The sequence below is a fragment of the Zea mays genome, chromosome 5 (assembly GCF_902167145.1).
Source record: "Zea mays cultivar B73 chromosome 5, Zm-B73-REFERENCE-NAM-5.0, whole genome shotgun sequence".
Lineage (NCBI taxonomy): Eukaryota > Viridiplantae > Streptophyta > Magnoliopsida > Poales > Poaceae > Zea > Zea mays.
Window position 1 is genome coordinate 40,273,752 of NC_050100.1, and position 18,735 is coordinate 40,292,486.

The following is an 18,735-nucleotide window of genomic DNA, read 5'->3' on the forward strand; positions in this document are numbered from 1 at the left end:
GACTTGAGGTGCCTCTTCCTCCATAACATGATCATCTTGTGCTCCCCCTTGATCACACGCCTCTTCTTGATGAACCTGTTCATCATCTTGAGTTGGGGGTTGCACCATTGTTGAGGAAGAAGGTTGATCTTGCTCCGTTTGTTCCTGTGGTCGCACATCTCCAATTGCCATGGTGCGTATGGCGGCCGTCGGAACATCTTCTTAATCTATATCATCAAGATCAACAACTTGCTCTTTTGGGGAGCCATTAGTCTCATCAAATACAACGTCGCTAGAGACTTCAACCAAACCCGATGATTTGTTGAAGACCCTATACGCCTTTGTATTTGAGTCATAACCTAACAAAAACCCTTCTACAGCTTTGGGAGCAAACTTAGAATTTCTACCTTTCTTCACTAGAATATAACATTTGCTCCCAAATACACGAAAGTATGAAACGTTGGGTTTGTTACCGGTTAGAAGCTCATACGAAGTCTTCTTGAGGAGGCGATGAAGATAGACCCGGTTTATGGCGTGGCAAGCCGTGTTCACGGCTTCCGACCAAAACCGCTCGGGCGTCTTGAACTCTCCAAGCATCGTCCTCGCCATGTCGATGAGCGTCCTGTTCTTCCTCTCTACCACACCGTTTTGCTGTGGTGTGTAGGGAGCGGAGAACTCATGCTTGATTCCTTCCTCCTCAAGATACTCCTCCACTTGAAGGTTCTTGAACTCGGACCCGTTGTCGCTCCTTATCTTCTTCACCTTGAGCTCAAACTCATTTTGAGCTCTCCTTAGAAAGCGCTTGAGGGTCCCTTGGGTTTCAGATTTATCCTGCAAAAAGAATACCCAAGTGAAGCGGGAAAAATCATCAACAATTACTAAACCATACTTACTTCCCCCGATGCTAAGGTAAGCGACGGGTCCGAAGAGGTCCATATGCAGCAGCTCCAGGGGTCTTGATGTTGTCATCACGTTCTTGCTGTGATGAGCATTTCCCACTTGTTTACCTGCTTGACAAGCTGCAAAGGTCTATCTTTTTCGAAAGTCACATTTGTTAGACCTAACACATGTTCTCCCTTTAGAAGTTTGTGAAGGTTCTTCATCCCCACATGTGCTAAACGGCGATGCCACAGCCAGCCCATGCTAGTCTTAGCAATTAAGCATGCATCTAGACCGGCCTCCTCTTTTGCAAAATCAACTAAATAAAGTTTGCCGTCTAGTACACCCTTAAAAGCTAATGAACCATCACTCCTTCTAAAGACAGACACGTCCACATTTGTGAATAGGCAATTATAACCCATATTACAAAGTTGACTAACAGATAACAAGTTATAACCGAGCGACTCAACTAAAAACACATTAGAAATGGAGTGCTCGGATGAAATAGCAATCTTTCCTAACCCTTTAACCTTGCCTTGATTCCCGTCACCGAATATGATTGAATCTTGAGAATCTTTGTTCTTGACGTAGGAGGTAAACATCTTCTCCCCCGTCATGTGGTTTGTGCATCCGCTGTCGATAATCCAGCTTGAGCCCCCGGATGCATAAACCTGCAAGGCAATTTAGGCTTGGGTCTTAGGTACCCAACTCTTGTTGGGTCCTACAAGGTTAGTAACAATGGTCTTAGGGACCCAAATGCAAGTTTTATCTCCTTTGCATTTTTATTAGGCATATATCTACAGCCGGCTGTCTTACCCTGTTTAGATGACAACCTTCTTAGTTTAGCCTTACCTTGTATAGGTGACAGCCTTCCTAGTTTAGGAGATTGTATCCTTGTACACCAAGCCACTTGGCTATATATATGAGAAGTCACACACCTGATTGAGTGTGCGGTGCTTTCCCCTAAACCAACTCTCTACATGGTATCAGAGGACCAGGATCAATTCGATCCCGGCCTTCCTTCCGCTGCTCTCTGCTTCCTCTCACGCCGCCGGCACCCCTCCTCTCCTCCATGTCTGAGCAGACCTTAGGCGCCAGCGCCAACCTTGGCGCCATCCAGCAGCTCATGGTGCCCTCGTATGCCACGGTTTCGGTTCAATCTCATGTACCGACCAAGCTGGAGATGAAAGCCTCCAACTACTCCCGATGGGCATCCTTCTTCAAATCGATGTGCGGCAAGTTCCTCCTTCGCCACCACATCAACGACTCTGCTCCCCCACGCCCGCAAGACCCGATCTGGGATCAAGCGGACTGCTGCGTTCGCAGCTGGATCTTCGGCTCCGTCGATGACTCCATCCTCAGCCTCGCCGTCGACTAGAGCTGGGCGTTCGGGTTTACCCGTTATTTCGGGTCGGGTTTTTCGGGTTTTTTATATTTCGGGTTTTAAACATTTAAGCCCGAACCCGTACCCAAAATGTCGGGTACCCGTAATTTTGGGTACCCGTACTTTCGGGTACGGGTTCGGGTAATATCAAAATACCCGATATATTCGACCGAGAGAGGGTGTTGTCCGCTGACCGAGAGCGCTGGCCGAGGAGGGTGCTGTTGTCTACTGAGATGCTGGAGTGTTGGGCGCTAAACGCTGTCAGGCTGGGCGGCTCCGCGGCTGGGCACTGCCGCCTGCCGCTGTGGGCTGTGGCCTGGCCGAGGGGCGACGACGCTGCAGCAGTGCCTGATGATGAGAGAGAGGCCTTGCCTTGCCTGTGGAGTGTGGACGCTGCCGCCGAGGACGCTTTGGGCTGTGGCCTTGCCTTGCCTGACGATGAGAGAGAGAGGAGAAGAACCGCAGTCCGCAGGGGCACACCGCAGACCGCACACCCACACACTGGAGCTATTTGGTTGCCAGGTGAGCTTTGCCTTGCCTTGCCGTGAGAAACTGAGAACTGGGCCGTGAGCACTGAGCAGGCCGCGAGCACCTGGCGGGCTGGCGCAAGCACGCAACTACAGTGCTTCGGGTAGTATGGGTAGTTCGGGTACCGTGATTTAATACCCGATTAGGCCCGTACTTAATTCGGGTATTTAGTTTCGTTACCCGCTGGAGCTATTTGGGTAACGGGTTTTGGGCTATACGGGTACGAGTTCGGGTATTTCGGGTACAGGGCTTCGGGCTCGGGTTTTATGCCCAGTGCTACCGTCGACGGTGACAACCAGACCGCCCGCAACCTTTGGGTCGCCATCGAAGGTCTGTTCCGCGCCAACAAGGCCCCGCGGGCGATTCTCCACCTCCACGACTTCCATTCCATGACCCAAGGCGACTCCTCCATCGACGAGTACACTGAGATCATGAAGCGGAAGGCCGCCGATCTCCGGGACGTCGGCCATCCCGTCGAGGACTCGCAACTCGTCCTCAATCTTCTCCGCGGCGTCAATCCCCGCTTCAGCAACACCGCAGACAACATCACCAACTCCATCGTCCTTCCCGACTTCGCCTCTGCTCTTGACCTCCTGAAACTCAAGGAGCTCCGCCTCGCCAACGAGGTCAAGACGGCGGCCGCCACAGCTCTCCTCGCCGCCACCTCCTCCTGCTCTGGCCCGGGCGGCTGCCGCTCCTCTGCTGGTCCCCAGCAGACACCGGCAGGCGGCGGCGGCTATGGCAAAGGCGGCGGCAGACACGGCGGCGGCAGCAAGAAGAAGAAGGGCGGCAACTACGGCAAACATTCTGGTGCATCTACTCACCAGTGGCCGCAGTCGGGCCGCCAGCCGTCGGGCCCCTGGTTCTGCTTCTCCCCCTATGGCGCGCCGCAGGGAGGCCCAGGCGGACAGGGCGGGTGGCGTGCTCCTGGCGCTGGAGTCCTGGGCGTCGCTCCCCAACCTCAAGCGCATACCGCCTTCGCACCGCTCCAGATGCCGTCCCCCACGCCGAACTGGGACCAATCCGGCCTCGTCGCTGCCTTGCACCAGCTCGCCCTTCAGGGACAGGGCAGCTGGGTGATGGACTCCGGCGCCTCCAGCCACATGACGTCTACGGATGGTATACTCCTCTCCCGTCTCCCACCCTCTTATACATCCATCACTGTCGGCAATGGTCACAACCTACCCATCACCTGCCGCGGCTCCTCTGTCCTTCCTACTAGTTCATCCACTTTCACTCTGCGTGATGTCCTAGTGGTTCCTTCCCTCGTTCGTAACCTCCTCTCGGTACGTCAATTTACTCGTGACAACAATTGTTCGATTGAATTTGACGCTCTTGGTTTTTCTGTTAAGGATATGGCGAGTCGTCGCGTGATGCTTCGCTGCGATAGTGATGGGGACCTCTACACCATTCCAGCTGCCACCCACACCTCGCCGTACGCCTCCATTGCCATCACCACCTCCCTGTGGCACTCTCGGCTCGGTCATCCGTCTTCTACTGCAATAAATACTCTTAGAAATACTTCCGCCATTTCTTGTAATAAAGTAGAACCACCTCTATGTCATTCCTGTCAGCTTGGCAAGCATGTGAGACTACCTTTTACTCCTTCTCAAACACGCAGTTCTGCACCCTTTGATTTGATTCATTGCGATGTTTGGACGTCTCCCGTGGCTAGCATATCAGGGTACCAGTACTATTTGGTTTTGTTAGACGATTACTCTCATTTTTGCTGGACTTTTCCACTTATTCGCAAATCTGAAGTAGCCTCTCACATCACTGATTTTTGCGCTCTTGTGCAAACCCAATTTGGCGTCACAATAAAATCCTTCCAGGCTGACAATGGCACTGAATTTGCTAACCACACCCTCACCTCTCTATTTTCATCTCGTGGCATTCTTTTCCGATTTTCCTGCCCTTACACATCCCAGCAAAACGGCAAGGCAGAGCGGATCCTTCGCACGCTGAATAACATCAGCCGCACTCTCCTCATACATGCCCACATGCCGCCACCTTACTGGCCCGAGGTGCTCGTCACCGCCACCTACCTCCTCAACCGCCGGTCCTGTTCCTCTGTGAACAACGCCGTTCCCTACACCATACTATATAACAAGACCCCCGAATACAGTCACCTTCGTGTTTTCGGGTGTCTCTGCTATCCAAACCTCTCTGCCACAACACCACATAAGCTAGCTCCTCGCTCGGCAGCCTGTGTCTTCTTGGGATCCTTCTTCCCATAAAGGCTACCGCTGTCTCAACCTCACCACCAGGCGCGTCATCATCTCCCGTCACGTCGTGTTTGACGAGACATCCTTTTCCTTCTCCACCACACTCCTCCCTGTGACGGATATGGATTTTTTGATTGCCCCTAACCCTGCAGCAGCTGTTCCCGTGGTAGCTCCGTCACCACGTGACGTTGAGCGACCACGGCCGTCGCCTGTCGTGCATGAGGAAGACCCTGCTATCCTCATGTGCGGCCCTGTCCTCCAGGAGCTTGCCTCTAGGACACCTCCTTCGTCAGCTGCACCACCGCCTCCGTCGACTACACTTCCGGATGCACCATGCGAACGTCCGCGTGTGTACGCTCGACGCCCGCGGACTACACCAGCTCTGCCCGAGTACGTGGCTGAGCCGGCCCTCCACGTCGTCGACGACCCCGCCTCATCTTCACCGGCTCCACCTCCACCTCCGCCGCCTCCGGAGCCCCGTCGAGTCACCCGCACCCAGTCTGGCACCATCCAACCGGTGCGGTACGTGGGTCTCTCGGCGACTGCGACGACGCCGGCCTCTCCGATCCCCGGCAACTACCGCAGCGGTTTGGCTGATCCAAACTGGCGCGCGGCCATGGCCGAGGAATACCAGGCGCTCCTCGACAACGACACCTGGCGCCTCGTTCCCCGACCCCCCAGTGCCAACGTTGTCTCCGGGAAATGGATCTTCAAGCATAAGTACCACTCTGATGGCACTCTTGCTCGTCACAAGGCACGCTGGGTGGTGCGCGGTTTCTCTCAGCAGCATGGCATCGACTACGACGAGACGTTCAGCCCGGTGGTCAAACACCCGACCATCCGGACTGTCCTCAGCATCGCCGCCTCTCGTTCGTGGCCCATCCGCCAGCTGGACGTGAAGAACGCTTTTCTTCACGACCACCTCGAGGAGACGGTCTACTGCCAGCAGCCGCCCGGCTTCGTCGACCCCGCTGCTCCTGACCATGTTTGTCTTCTGCAGCGCTCTCTTTATGGCCTAAAGCAGGCTCCCAGGGCATGGTACCAGCGGTTCGCCACGTACATACGCCAGCTCGGGTTCACCGCCTCCTCCTCCGACGTCTCCCTCTTTGTCTACAAAGAGGGTGAGAGTCTCGCCTACCTGCTCCTCTACGTCGACGACATCATCCTCACCGCCTCTTCGACGGATCTTCTTCAGCGCTTCATCACCCTTCTTCACTCAGAGTTCGCCATGACAGACCTTGGGGACCTCCATCACTTCCTCAACATCTCCGTCACGCGCTCCTCCGACGGGATCTTCCTGTCTCAGCGACAGTACGCCGTTGAGCTTCTCCAGCGCGCTGGCATGGCTGAGTGTCACTCTACATCGACCCCTGTCGACACTCATGCCAAGCTATCCGCCACTGATGGTGCTCCCGTTGCTGATCCATCCATATACAGGAGCATCGCCGGCGCCCTCCAGTACATCACCCTGACCCGACCTGACTTGGCCTACGCCGTTCAGCAGGTGTGTCTCTTCATGCACGACCCGCGCGAGCCCCACCTGGCGCTGCTAAAGCGGATCCTGCGCTATTTGAAGGGCACTCTCTCTTCCGGCCTTCACCTTGGAGTCGGCCCTGTCCAGTCCCTCACCGCGTATTCCGATGCGGATTGGGCTGGCTGCCCCGACTCTCGACGTTCCACTTCAGGCTACTGCGTCTACCTCGGCAACAACCTCATCTCTTGGTCCTCCAAGCGACAGACCACAGTTTCTCGGTCCAGCGCGGAGGCTGAATACCGAGCTGTGGCCCATGCTGTTGCTGAGTGCTGTTGGCTGCGGCAGCTCCTTCAGGACCTTCAGGTCTCTCTTGCCTCTGCGACGGTCGTCTTCTGCGACAACGTGAGCGCTGTCTACATGGCAGCTAATCCCGTTCATCATCGCCGCACGAAGCACATTGAGATCGACATCCATTTTGTTCGCGAAAAGGTGGCACTGGGGCAAGTTCGGGTGCTCCATGTCCCCTCTACTCATCAATTCGCGGACATCATGACCAAAGGCTTACCTGTCCAGTTGTTTACTGAGTTTAGGTCCAGTCTTTGCGTCCGTGACTCTCCCGCTGCGACTGCGGGCGGGTATTAGGCATATATCTACAACCGGCTGTCTTACCCTGTATAGATGACAGCCTTCCTAGTTTAGCCTTACCTTGTATAGGTGACAGCCTTCCTAGTTTAGGAGATTGTATCCTTGTACACCAAGCCACTTGGCTATATATATGAGAAGTCACGCACCTGATTGAGTGTGCGGTGCTTTCCCCTAAACCAACTCTCTACAATTTTGCCCCTAATTTCCTAGCAAACACCTTCTTATTGTTTCTACAAATTGCAAAGGAAGCATTGCAAGCATGATAGATTGTAGAAGGTTCATTAACTATTTTCCTAGGAACATGAGCAACATTTCTCCTAGGCATATGATGAATGACATTTTTCCTAGGCATATCTCTACTATGCACATAGGGAGAACTTGAAGCAAACATGGCATTAGAATCATAAGCATTACAACTCCTATCATGATGAACATTTCTAGAATATCTCCTATCATGGTACATGAAAGCATGGTTCTTTTGAGCACTATTTGTCATAGGAGCCTTCCCTTTCTCCTTGGCGGGAATGAGAGCCTTATGACTTGTTAAGTTTTTGGCTTCTCTCTTAAAGCCAAGTCCATCCTTAATTGAGGGGCGTCTACCAATAGTGTAGGCATCCCTTGCAAATTTTAGTTTATCAAATTCACTTTTGCTAGTCTTAAGTTGGGCATTAAGACTAGCCACTTCACCATTTAATTTTGCAATAGAGGTAAGGTGCTCAACACAAGCATCAATATTAAAGTCCTTACACCTATCACAAATCACTACATGTTCTACACAAGAATCAGATTTGTTAAGTACTTCTAGCTTAGCATTTAAATCATCATTAATACTCTTTAAACTAGAAATAGTCTCATGACAAGTCGATAGTTCACAAGAAAGCATTTCATTTCTTTTAACTTCTAGAGCAAGAGAATTTTGTGCACTTACAAATTTATCATGCTCTTCATATAAAAGATCTTCTTGCTTTTCTAAAAGTCTATTTTTCTCATTCAAGGCATCAATCAACTCATTGATCTTATCAATTTTAGTTCTATCTAATCCTTTGAATAAACATGTATAGTCTATTTCATCATAACTAGATTCATCATCACTTGAAGAAGCATATGTAGTATTATTTCGAGTACTTACCTTCTTCTCCTTTGCCATAAGGCATGTGTGATGCTCGTTGGGGAAGAGGGACGATTTGTTGAAGGCCGAGGCGGCGAGTCCTTCGTCGTCGGAGTCGGACGATGAACAATCTGAGTTTCACTCCTTGCCAAGGTGTGCCTCGCCCTTAGCCTTCTTGTAGGTCTTCTTCTTTTCCCTCTTCTTTTCTTGATCCTAGTCACTATCATTATCGGGACAATTAGCAATAAAGTGACCAACCTTACCACACTTGAAGCAGGAGCGCTTTCCCTTCGTCTTGCTCTTGTTGGGATGCTCCTTGTGACCTTTGAGCGCCGTCTTGAAACGCTTGATGATGAGGGCCATTTCTTCCTCGTTAAGCCCGACCGCCTCAACTTGCGCCACCTTGCTAGGTAGCGTCTCCCTGCTCCTTGTTTCTTTGAGAGCAACGGGTTGAGGCTCGTGGATTGGGCCATTCAACGCATCATCAACGTATCTTGCTTCCTTGATCATCATCCGCCCGCTTACAAACTTTCTAAGTATTTCCTCGGGCGTCATCTTGGTGTACCTAGGATTCTCACGAATAGAGTTAACAAGATGAGGATCAAGGACGGTGAAAGACCTTAGCATAAGTCGGACGACGTCGTGGTCCGTCCATCGCGTGCTTCCATAGCTCCTTATTTTGTTGACGAGGGTTTTGAGCCTGTTGTACGTTTGGGTTGGCTCCTCCCCCTGATCATTGCGAACCTTCCTAGTTCGCCTTCCACCAACTCCATCTTGGTGAGCTTGGTGACGTCGTTCCCCTCATGTGAGATCTTGAGGGTGTCCCAGATCTGCTTGGCATTGTCCAAGCCGCTCACCTTATTGTATTCTTCCCTGCACAAGGATGCTAGAAGAACAGTAGTGGCTTGTGCATTCTTATGGATTTGTTCATTGATAAACATAGAATTATCCGAACTATCAAATTGCATTCCGTTTTCTACTATCTCCCATATACTTGGATGAAGAGAGAACAAATGACTACACATTTTGTGACTCCAAAACCCGTAGTCCTCTCCATCAAAGTGAGGAGGTTTACCAAGTGGAATAGAAAGCAAATGAGCATTGGAATTATGCGGAATACGAGAGTAATCAAAAGAAAAGTTTGAGTTAACCGTTTTCTTTTTCTCCTCGTATTCGTCGTCCTTTTGAGAAGAGGAGGATTCGTCGCTGTCGTAGTAGACAACCTTCCTGATGCGCCTCTTCTTCTTTCCATCTTTCTTCTTTTGACTCGGGCCGGAGTCATTGACTTTGTCGTCCCTTGGCTCGTTGAAAATGGACTCCTTCTCATTGTCGTTGACCACCATCCCCTTTCCCTTAGGATCCATCTCTTCGGGCGATTAGTCCCTTTCTTGAAGAGAACGGCTCTGATACCAATTGAGAGCACCTAGAGGGGGGGTGAATAGGTGATCCTGTAAAAACTTAAAACTTGATGCCTCAAACTTGATTAAGTGTTAGAGCAATAAAGCCAAGTGGCTAGAAAGGAGTTCTTGCAAAACACAATAACCACAAGGATATCAACACAGAGAGGCACAGTGGTTTATCCCGTGGTTCGGCCAAGTTCAACACTTGCCTACTCCACGTTGTGGCGTCCCAACGGACGAGGGTTGCACTCAACCCCTCTCAAGTGATCCAAAGATCCACTTGAATACCACGGTATTTCTTTTCCTTTCACTATATCCCGTTTGCGAGGAATCTCCACAACTTGGAGTCTCTCGCCCTTACAAAAGATGATCACAAATGAACACAGAAGTAAGGATGGGGTGAGCAACACACACAAGTTCACAGCAATACGCACACACACACGGCCAAGACTTGAGCTCAAATGAATATCTTAAAGTTCTCACTAGAACGGAGCTCAAATCACTAAGAATGTTAAATGAGTGTGCAAAGACGAAGTGTGAATGATCAAGAATGCTCAAAGTGTGCTTGGTGTATTCCTCCATGCGCCTAGGGGTCCCTTTTATAGCCCCAAGGCAGCTAGGAGCCGTTGAGAGCATTCCAGGAAGGCAATTCTTGCCTTCTGTCGACTGGTGCACCGGACAGTCCGGTGCACCACCGGACACTGTCCGGTGCGGATTTCTTTCCTGTTCTGGCGCAGCCGACCGTTGAAGGTTTGGAGCCGTTGGCGCACCGGACACTGTCCGGTGCACACTGGACAGTCCGGTGCCCCCTTCATACCGTTGGCCTGGCCACGCGTCACGCGCGGATTGCGCGACCGACCGTTAGCTCGGCCGACCGTTGGCTCACCGGACAGTCCGGTGCACACCGGACAGTCCGTTGAATTTTAGCCGTACGCCGCCGACGAAATCCCGAGAGCGGCCTTTTCACCAGAGCCAGCCTGGCACACCGGACACTGTCCGGTGCACCAGACTGAGCAGAGTCTTGGCTGCTCGAGCCAAGTCTTTTCCAATTGTCTTTTCTCTGATTCTAGCACTTAGACAAATATGTTAGTACACAAAAACCAATGTACTAAGTCTAGAATCATACCTTGGTATTGATTTGCACTTTGTCCACCCTTTGACATATACTCATTCCCTTAATGTGTGTTGGGCACTTAATCACCAAAATCTTATAGAAATGGCCCAAGGGCACATTTCCCTTTCACAACTTGTCATCCATCTTCTCCAATCCCTAGGTCAAGTTCTAGCACTTGTCATTTATCGCTTCTGGTCCATTAGCACAACCCTGCAAGACCTTCACCTTCGTCATTGACCACTGCTTCCAAACTCCACACCTGCGCACCACAAGCTAAGAGACATATTGTACACACTAACATCCCGGTTAGTCCATTCGACTCAACCAAAGACATTACTCAGTTGACATTTACCCATGATAAACTCAAAATAGAAGAGCACCTATTAACCTTGTGTTCGCACCAAAGCACAGGTCTAAGTCACAGTTCCAGTCGTGGTCGTTTTCACATGGGCTACGGTATCACTATGTATAGGTGAGACTAGGGTTTGAGAGTTTTCTTGACCTATGTTAGAAGGTCTTCTCCTTAATACAATGTCCGGGCGAAAGAGCTTGGTTAGGTGGTTTGAGTAGCACTCCCCTGGTCCTAAGTTTGACTCTCCGTGATAGTGAATTTTAGGCTGTGCCCCTCGTCTGTCCCACGCCAAAGCATAGGTCTAAGGCCCAGTTCCGACCGCGGTGGTTCTCACATGGGCTACAGTGTCACTGTGTATGGGTGGGGCAGAGGTTCGGGGGTTTTCTCGGCTTGTGTGAGGTCTTTTCTTAATACAGTTCCCGTGGGCTGTCTTACCCCCCCCCCCCCCCCCCCCCCCCCCCCCCCGCGCGCGCGCAAGTCGTGTTTTTTAATACAATGCCCGGGGCTGTCTTACCTCCTGCAAGTGGAGTTTTTATAATTCAATCCTACATACAATTCAGTACCAAACCATCATTTACCTACTTTTTTGTCGCGATACTTGACAAGCGCTTTTAAACCATTAACTTCTGAATTATCGTTAAAAAAACGGGGGTTTTACCCTATATTGGTAAAGTAAAATATCAGGTCACCATATGGTTATTTGATTCTTAAATATCATTTGTTATTGACTTATTGCATGATCCATGACCATATTACTCGTCAACTGTTACAAAGTTGCATTGATCTCATTTTTGTTTCCAATGTTTCTAGCCGGACGAATGTGACTTATGTGCTGGAATCAGTGGCGTGAATGTGGTCCAGAATATTGGGTCAAGTTCTAATCGCACAATAATATTATGTCTATCTGCTTTTTTGGGGAGCATTGTGATATCAATAGTTAAAACTACGCACAAAAGAGGGATTCAAACCCACAAGCTTTATGCAGATGAGAAAGTTCTCCAGGCACCAAGTACTAAAATAAGTCGAAAGTGGTCAAAGAGAGCCCTGCTTATTGGTGTCTTATTTGGGCTCTGTAGCTCTGTATGCATATTTTCATGCATGTATGCCGATGTTGTTGCTCGGAGAATTGAGAATCTTGCTAATATGTGTGATGAGAGAGCAAGGATGTTACAGGATCAGTTTAATGTAAGCATGAACCATGTGCATGCGTTGGCTATACTGGTCTCATCATTTCACCATGGGAAGGATCCTTCTGCTATTGATCAGGTACCCATCACATCATGCATTGCAAGGTGCTCCTCCCATAAGCATGGTGAATAAAAAACTTCCAATTTTTGGTAAAAAGAGTTGTTGCTGCCCACTACTCACACACACAGCCCGGTTCTTACAAAAATGACCGTAGGCCAACCGGCTGATCTACGGGAACCAAACATTACATGTTGCAAAAAGGAAGCGGAGTCTATTAATATGTGTGTCATATCGTAAGAGCAGAACAGTAAATTTGAGAACAGGTCAATGGGAACCATATTATTATGTGTAGTGAAATCAAACTATCCTTAGTTCAGTTCCTGCTTAGCACCATTTAATACTAGCCTCCGGAACAATGATGCCTCTATTAAGATTGCATATTTTATCAATTCGACCTTCATGTTAGTATATTTACTTGGGTAAGTCATGTACAATTCTTCTTTTGGTAACATTGTAGTTACCCTACTGGATATCATGATATCTATCAGCGTTGTGCCCTAGTGATCAAGGGAACATAATTTGATCTCTTGAAGTAGATGGATTCCTTAGGAGCCATCTAAATCTATATCTTAAAAATGAAAGACATCTTAATTGCTGACACTATGAGCAAAACCACAAGGTTTTTTTGAATTGGGAAACAAGTAATGTGGTTCAAAGATGGAATGCAGAGTTGCATCTAAGTGAATAAGTGTTATTTATCTCAGACACATTGGAGAGCTGTGTATCATTGTGATTTTTTTTCGCAGACACGTAGGAGAACTGTGTATCATTGCATTAAGGATAAGTATATGAAAACCTACACATGCCCCCAAAACAGATTCTATCGCCACTTATAAAGGTTAATTATGACCAAAAGTGCATGCAGCCCCTAAATCAAGCATCTCATGTATGCTGACCACATCTTCAGATCATTGTCCTTTGATCCTCAAGGTCAGAGAGGGCTGCTTGGGGAAAAGACGGTTTCATTTTGAGAGTTTCTGGCCCAAATTTCCTGGTTTTCTGGAGGTGGTGGGTGCGTCCTGGAGCTTGCCAGTTGGGGGCTCATGCCCGTTGGAGCAGGTGTCTTTGAAGCTTAAAAGGTTAGCTCGCGCATTGCAGTCCTGGGGGCATAAAGAAGTGGGTAATGTAAGGTTGCAGCTGGGGCTTGTCAGAGAAGTGTTGCATAGGCTGGAAATGGCGCAGGATATCAGAATTCTGTCCAGTGGAGAAGTTTGGTTGCTAAACTTGTTGAAGCAGCGGTGTCTTAGCCTCGCGTCTCTTGAAAGGACTGTTGCTCGGTTGAGATCACGGATCCACTATCTAAAGGAGGGTGATGCCAACACTAAGTTCTTTCATTCGCAGGCATGTTATCGAAAGAAAAAGAATTTCATCTCCAAAATTGAGGGAGATGGAAGATTGGCTACCAACCATGATGATATGCAACAAATTCTTGAGGAGTATTTTCGTAACCTGCTGGGGGCTGATTTGCAGAGGCCATTTACTATTGATCTGAGTAATTGTCACAGGGCTGCGATGGATCTAACTGTTTTGGAGCAGCCTTTTTCAGAGAAGGAGGTTAGGGACACCATTGCTAGTCTCCCTTCTGATAAGGCCCCTGGGCCTGATGGTTTTACAGGAAAATTTTATAAGACATGCTGGGACATCATTAAGGTCGACATAATGGCTGCTCTTAATTCCCTTTACCATGGTGATGCCTATAAACTTGACTTGCTGAACTCAGCGTATCTCATTCTTCTTCCAAAGAGGGAAGATGCTTCCTCAGCTAGTGATTTTCGACCAATTAGCTTGATTCATAGTTTTGCTAAGCTGGTCACTAAGATCCTCGCTAATCGTTTGGGACCATATCTTCAGGACCTAGTGGCAGCTAACCAGAGTGCTTTTATTAGAGGAAGGTCAATTCACGACAATTTCATGCTAGTGCAACAATCGATTAAGTTCCTTCATAAGAGGAAGATCTCTAGTTTGCTGTTGAAACTGGACATTTCCAAGGCTTTCGACTCAGTCTCGTGGGCGTTTTTATTGGAGATTTTGGCACATTTGGGGTTTGGTCCTGTTTGGCGTAATCTGATCTCCAACCTGTTATTCACTTCTTCTACTCAGGTGCTCCTGAATGGCTCGCCTGGTAATCATATTTTTCATCGGAGAGGTCTTCGCCAGGGAGATCCTCTTTCTCCCATGCTATTTGTGATGGTTTTGGATGTGCTTAGCAGCTTGTTCCGGGTTGCTGAAAATAGAGGCTTGTTGCAGGGCCTTGGGGGAGCTGATGTCCGCAGTAGAGTCTCCATCTATGCGGATGATGTGGTCCTTTTCATAAAGCCAATTGAAGCAGATCTGAATTGTGCTAAAATAATACTAAACTGTTTTGGTTCGGCTTCTGGTCTGGTAACCAATATGCTCAAGAGCAGTGCTATTCCAATTAGATGTGATGATCAGCAGGTGCTTGCTGGTTGCAGTGTGCTGCATTGCAGTCCCGCTGCGTTTCCTTGCAAGTATCTGGGGCTGCCCATATCTGATAAAAAATTGAGGAAATGTGACCTTAAGTTATGGATTGAGAAGATTGCAGATCGTCTGCCTAACTGGAAGGCTCGGCTGCTCAATCTGGCTGGGCGGACTGCGTTGGTGAAGTTTGTTCTATCGGCCATTCCGACTTATCTTCTTATTGCAATCAATGTCCCTCAGTGGGTTATTAAATCAATTGATAAAATTCGGCGAGGATTTCTTTGGAGAGGAAGAAAGGAAGTTAATGGTGGTAGCTGTCTTGTTCCATGGGAAGTTGTCACGAGGCCTCTGAAGCTTGGTGGGCTTGGGATCCCTAACCTTAAGCTCAAAAGCTGAGCATTGCAGGCAAAATGGTTATGGTTGGAAAAGACGGATCTAAGCAGACCTTGGCGTGGGCTGTCCCTTCCAGTGCAACGTCAGGTTAGACAGTTCTTTGATTTGTCGGTTGTTACCATTTTAGGGAATGGGGCTACTACTCTCTTCTGGTCGGATAGATGGATTCATGGGAATAATATCCAGGACATTGCCCCTGAGGTGGTGGGTATGGTTGGCCGCAAGGCGTATTCTTCCAGAACGGTGGCACAGGCTCTGGATAATTGGCATTGGGTCAGTGATATTCGTGGTGCTCTTTCCTTGAGTGGGTTGCAGCAATATCTGTTGTTATGGGATACTTTGGGGGAAGTTAGGCTTTCTCATGATGCTGACAGACATGTTTGGATGCACTCTTCTTCTGGGATGTTCTCCTCAAAGTCTTGCTATAAGGCTTTTTTCATGGGTTCAATTTCGTTTGAGCCATGGAAACGTTTGTGGAAATCCTGGGCTCCCCCAAAATGCAAGTTCTTTCTCTGGCTGGCGATAAGGAATAAGTGTTGGACTGCTGATAGATTAAGGAGGAGAGGGCTGCAACACCCGGTTGTTTGTGTTCTTTGTGACCAAGAGCAGGAAACAGTGCAACATCTTCTGTGTACTTGCAGTTTTGCCAGGCAATTTTGGCATGCTATTCTTGTTCCCTTGTGTCTTGGGGATCTCATTCCTGCTGTTCATGAAATCTCATTTGCTGATTGGTGGAGGAAGGTGCTTAAGAAGGTGCCCAAAAACAGAAAGAAAGGCTTCAACAGTCTCATTATCTTGGGGTCTTGGTGCCTATGGCTGACTAGGAACAAAGCTGTTTTTGATGGTGTAAACCCTTCCCTGTGTTTTGTTAAAAGCTTATTTCTGAATGAGTTAAGTTGTTGGGAGAGGGCTGGGGCTAAACAGCTAGCAAGTTTTGGTCTTCCTGCTATCATGAGTAGGGTCTAGATTGTGGTCAAGTGTTCTGTTTGCCCTACGGGCATTGTACTTTGGTCCTCTTGGACCTTTTTCCTCTCTTAATATAATGACGTGCAGTCCTCCTGCGCGTTCGAGAAAAAAAACAGCAATACCTGCCTCCCAAGGATTATCTGGATTTACTTAATAATTAGGTGGTACTCCGTAGCAACAAACACCAGAAACTTGTTATAGCTGAAAACTGGAGACACCACCCTATTTCTGGTTTCAATTTACTTGTTATATGGGCTTTTTTTCTCGAAAAACGCAGGAGAGCTGCACATCATTGTATTAATAAGAAGGGGAAATTAAGGTCCAAGAGGACCAGTACAAAAAACCACACTATGGTGGCCAGCAACAAGCATAAATAAAACTATCCATAGGACTAGGATACAAAAAGACGACCAAGGAAAAAATTAGGTCGGGCCTGCTGCGCCTAGAGCAGCAGCAAGCCCAAGGCTTCCGAGGTGTTTGGCACCAGCCAGCACCCATAAGGATAGCTCGTCGATGAAGCTTCTATGCACCTTGCCAATGGTTGGTAAATCTCCATCGAAAATAACTCTGTTTCTATGCAACCAAAGGCACCATGCTCCCAAAATAATGGCACTGTTGACTCCCTTTCTCTTGCTTCTGTGCACCTGAATGGTCACTAGTCCCCACCAATCAGCAAAATTAGTATCTTCTGGTCCTGGAGTTAAGTGGCCCATACCAAAGGGGGAGAGGATGTTATGCCAAAACTGCCTGGCGAAGACACAACCAGTCAACAGATGCTGAACTGTTTCTTGCTCTTGTTCACAGAAAGGGCATGCTTCCGGATGGGGAAGACCTCTTTTTTGCAGCCTGTCAGCTGTCCAACACTTATTCTGCATGGCTAACCATAAAAAGGTCTTGCACTTAGGAGGAGCCCACGATTTCCAAAGTCTTTTCTAAGGTTCGAAGGTGATGGAGCCCAAAAACAGAACCTTGTAGCAGGACCTAGAAGAGAAAAGGCCCGAAGACTCGAATCTCCACATATGGTGATCCTCCTGAGAAGTGAGCACGATCTCACCCAGGGTGTCCCAAAGCGTAAGATATTGTTGTATCCCTACAAGGGAGAGGGTTGGCTTGATGTCCCTGACCCACGACATGCCCTCTAAGGCTTGATGCACTGTCCTGGTAGAGGCAACCTTTTTATCCACCTTTGAGATCACTTCAGGTGCCAGCTCAGCGATAGAGCACCCATTTATCCATCTGTCCCTCCAAAAAAGGGTGTTATTGCCATTTCCCACATTAGTGTACATCGAACTGGCCACTAGTTTCCTTACTTGTGACTGAACAGGGAGATCCAATCCACTCCAAGGCCTATTCGGGTCAGTCTTGGAGAGCCAAAGCCATTTAGCTTGCAACGCCCAACTCTTATATATTAGATTTGGGATACCAAGTCCACCAAGGTCCAGCGGTCTGGTGACTTTATCCCACGCCACCAGGCAATGCCCACCTTTCACATCTTTTCTACCCTTCCACAAGAAACCTCGCCGAATTTTGTCAATAGCACTGATAACCCACTTGGGAACGTTCATGGCGATGAAAAGATATACAGGGATTGCAGAGAGCACGAACCTGACCAAGGATGCCCTGCCAGCAAGGTTTAGCAGTGGAGCCTTCCAACCGGGCAGCCGGTTAGCTATCTTGTCAACCCACTGCAAAAGGTCCCTTTTCCCTAACTTCTTATCAGAAACAGGCAGCCCCAAATAGTTGCATGGAAAAGAAGCCGAGTTGCACTGCAAAATTTTACAGCTGTCCTGAACCGTCTGATCATCACAACTGAGAGGGATAGCACAACTTTTTCGCAAATTCACAACTAAGCCCGAGGCCTCTCCAAAGCAATCCAGGATCATTTTGACACAAGTAAGATCATCAACTGCAGGCTTGACAAAAAGAACCACATCATCTGCGTAAATCGAGAGCCTAGATTTCACGTTTCTGATGGCCAGGTCCTGCAGCAATCCTCTTTCCTCAGCATGCTTGAATAAGCTACTAAGCACATCCATCACGATTATGAAAAGCATAGGAGATAAGGGGTCGCCTTGGCGCAGCCCCCTCCGATGACGAATATAATCCCCCGGAGCTCCGTTCAATAGCACTTGTGTGGAAGAAGTGGATAACAAATTGAACACGAGACCACACCACCTAGGCCCGAAGCCCAGATGGGATAATACTTTTAGGAGAAAGGCCCAGGACACTGAATCGAAAGCTTTTGTAATATCTAGCTTTAGAAACAGACCAGCGATCTTCTTCCTGTGAAAGGCCTTGATAGAATGTTGAACCAACATGTAGTTATCATGAATGGAACGTCCCTTAACAAAGGCACTTTGATTTGTAGCCACCAAATTTTGAAGGTGCGGTGCTAAGCGATTAGCCAAGACTTTGGATATCAACTTGGCGAAGCTGTGAATAAGACTAATTGGCCTGTAGTCCCCGGCTGTCTTGGCATCAACTTTCTTAGGGATAAGTGTTAGGTACGCAGAATTCATCATCCACAATTTGCGTGTGTTACCTTGGTGCAGGGTGATAACTGCCGCCATCAGATCAGCCTTAATTATGTGCCAACAAGTT

At 48.7% G+C, this 18,735-nt stretch overlaps 1 protein-coding gene across 18 annotated transcripts in view; it reads left to right on the forward strand.

The window, feature by feature from the left end:
* The window catches only part of LOC541642 (histidine kinase 3), a 54,434-nt gene that overhangs the window by 14,298 nt on the left and 21,401 nt on the right, over positions 1 to 18,735 (forward strand). For 12 of the 18 annotated variants that reach the window (XR_002261851.3, XR_002261849.3, XR_002261850.3 and 9 more), the window contains 1 exon segment: positions 11,899 to 12,354. The exons of the other annotated variants lie outside the window; for them this stretch is intronic. Coding sequence is in view for 4 of the 12 variants with exons in the window: in XM_020537564.3 (XP_020393153.1) it covers positions 11,899 to 12,354 (456 nt within the window). In the remaining 8 variants the exon portion in view is untranslated. 18 annotated transcript variants of the gene reach the window in all.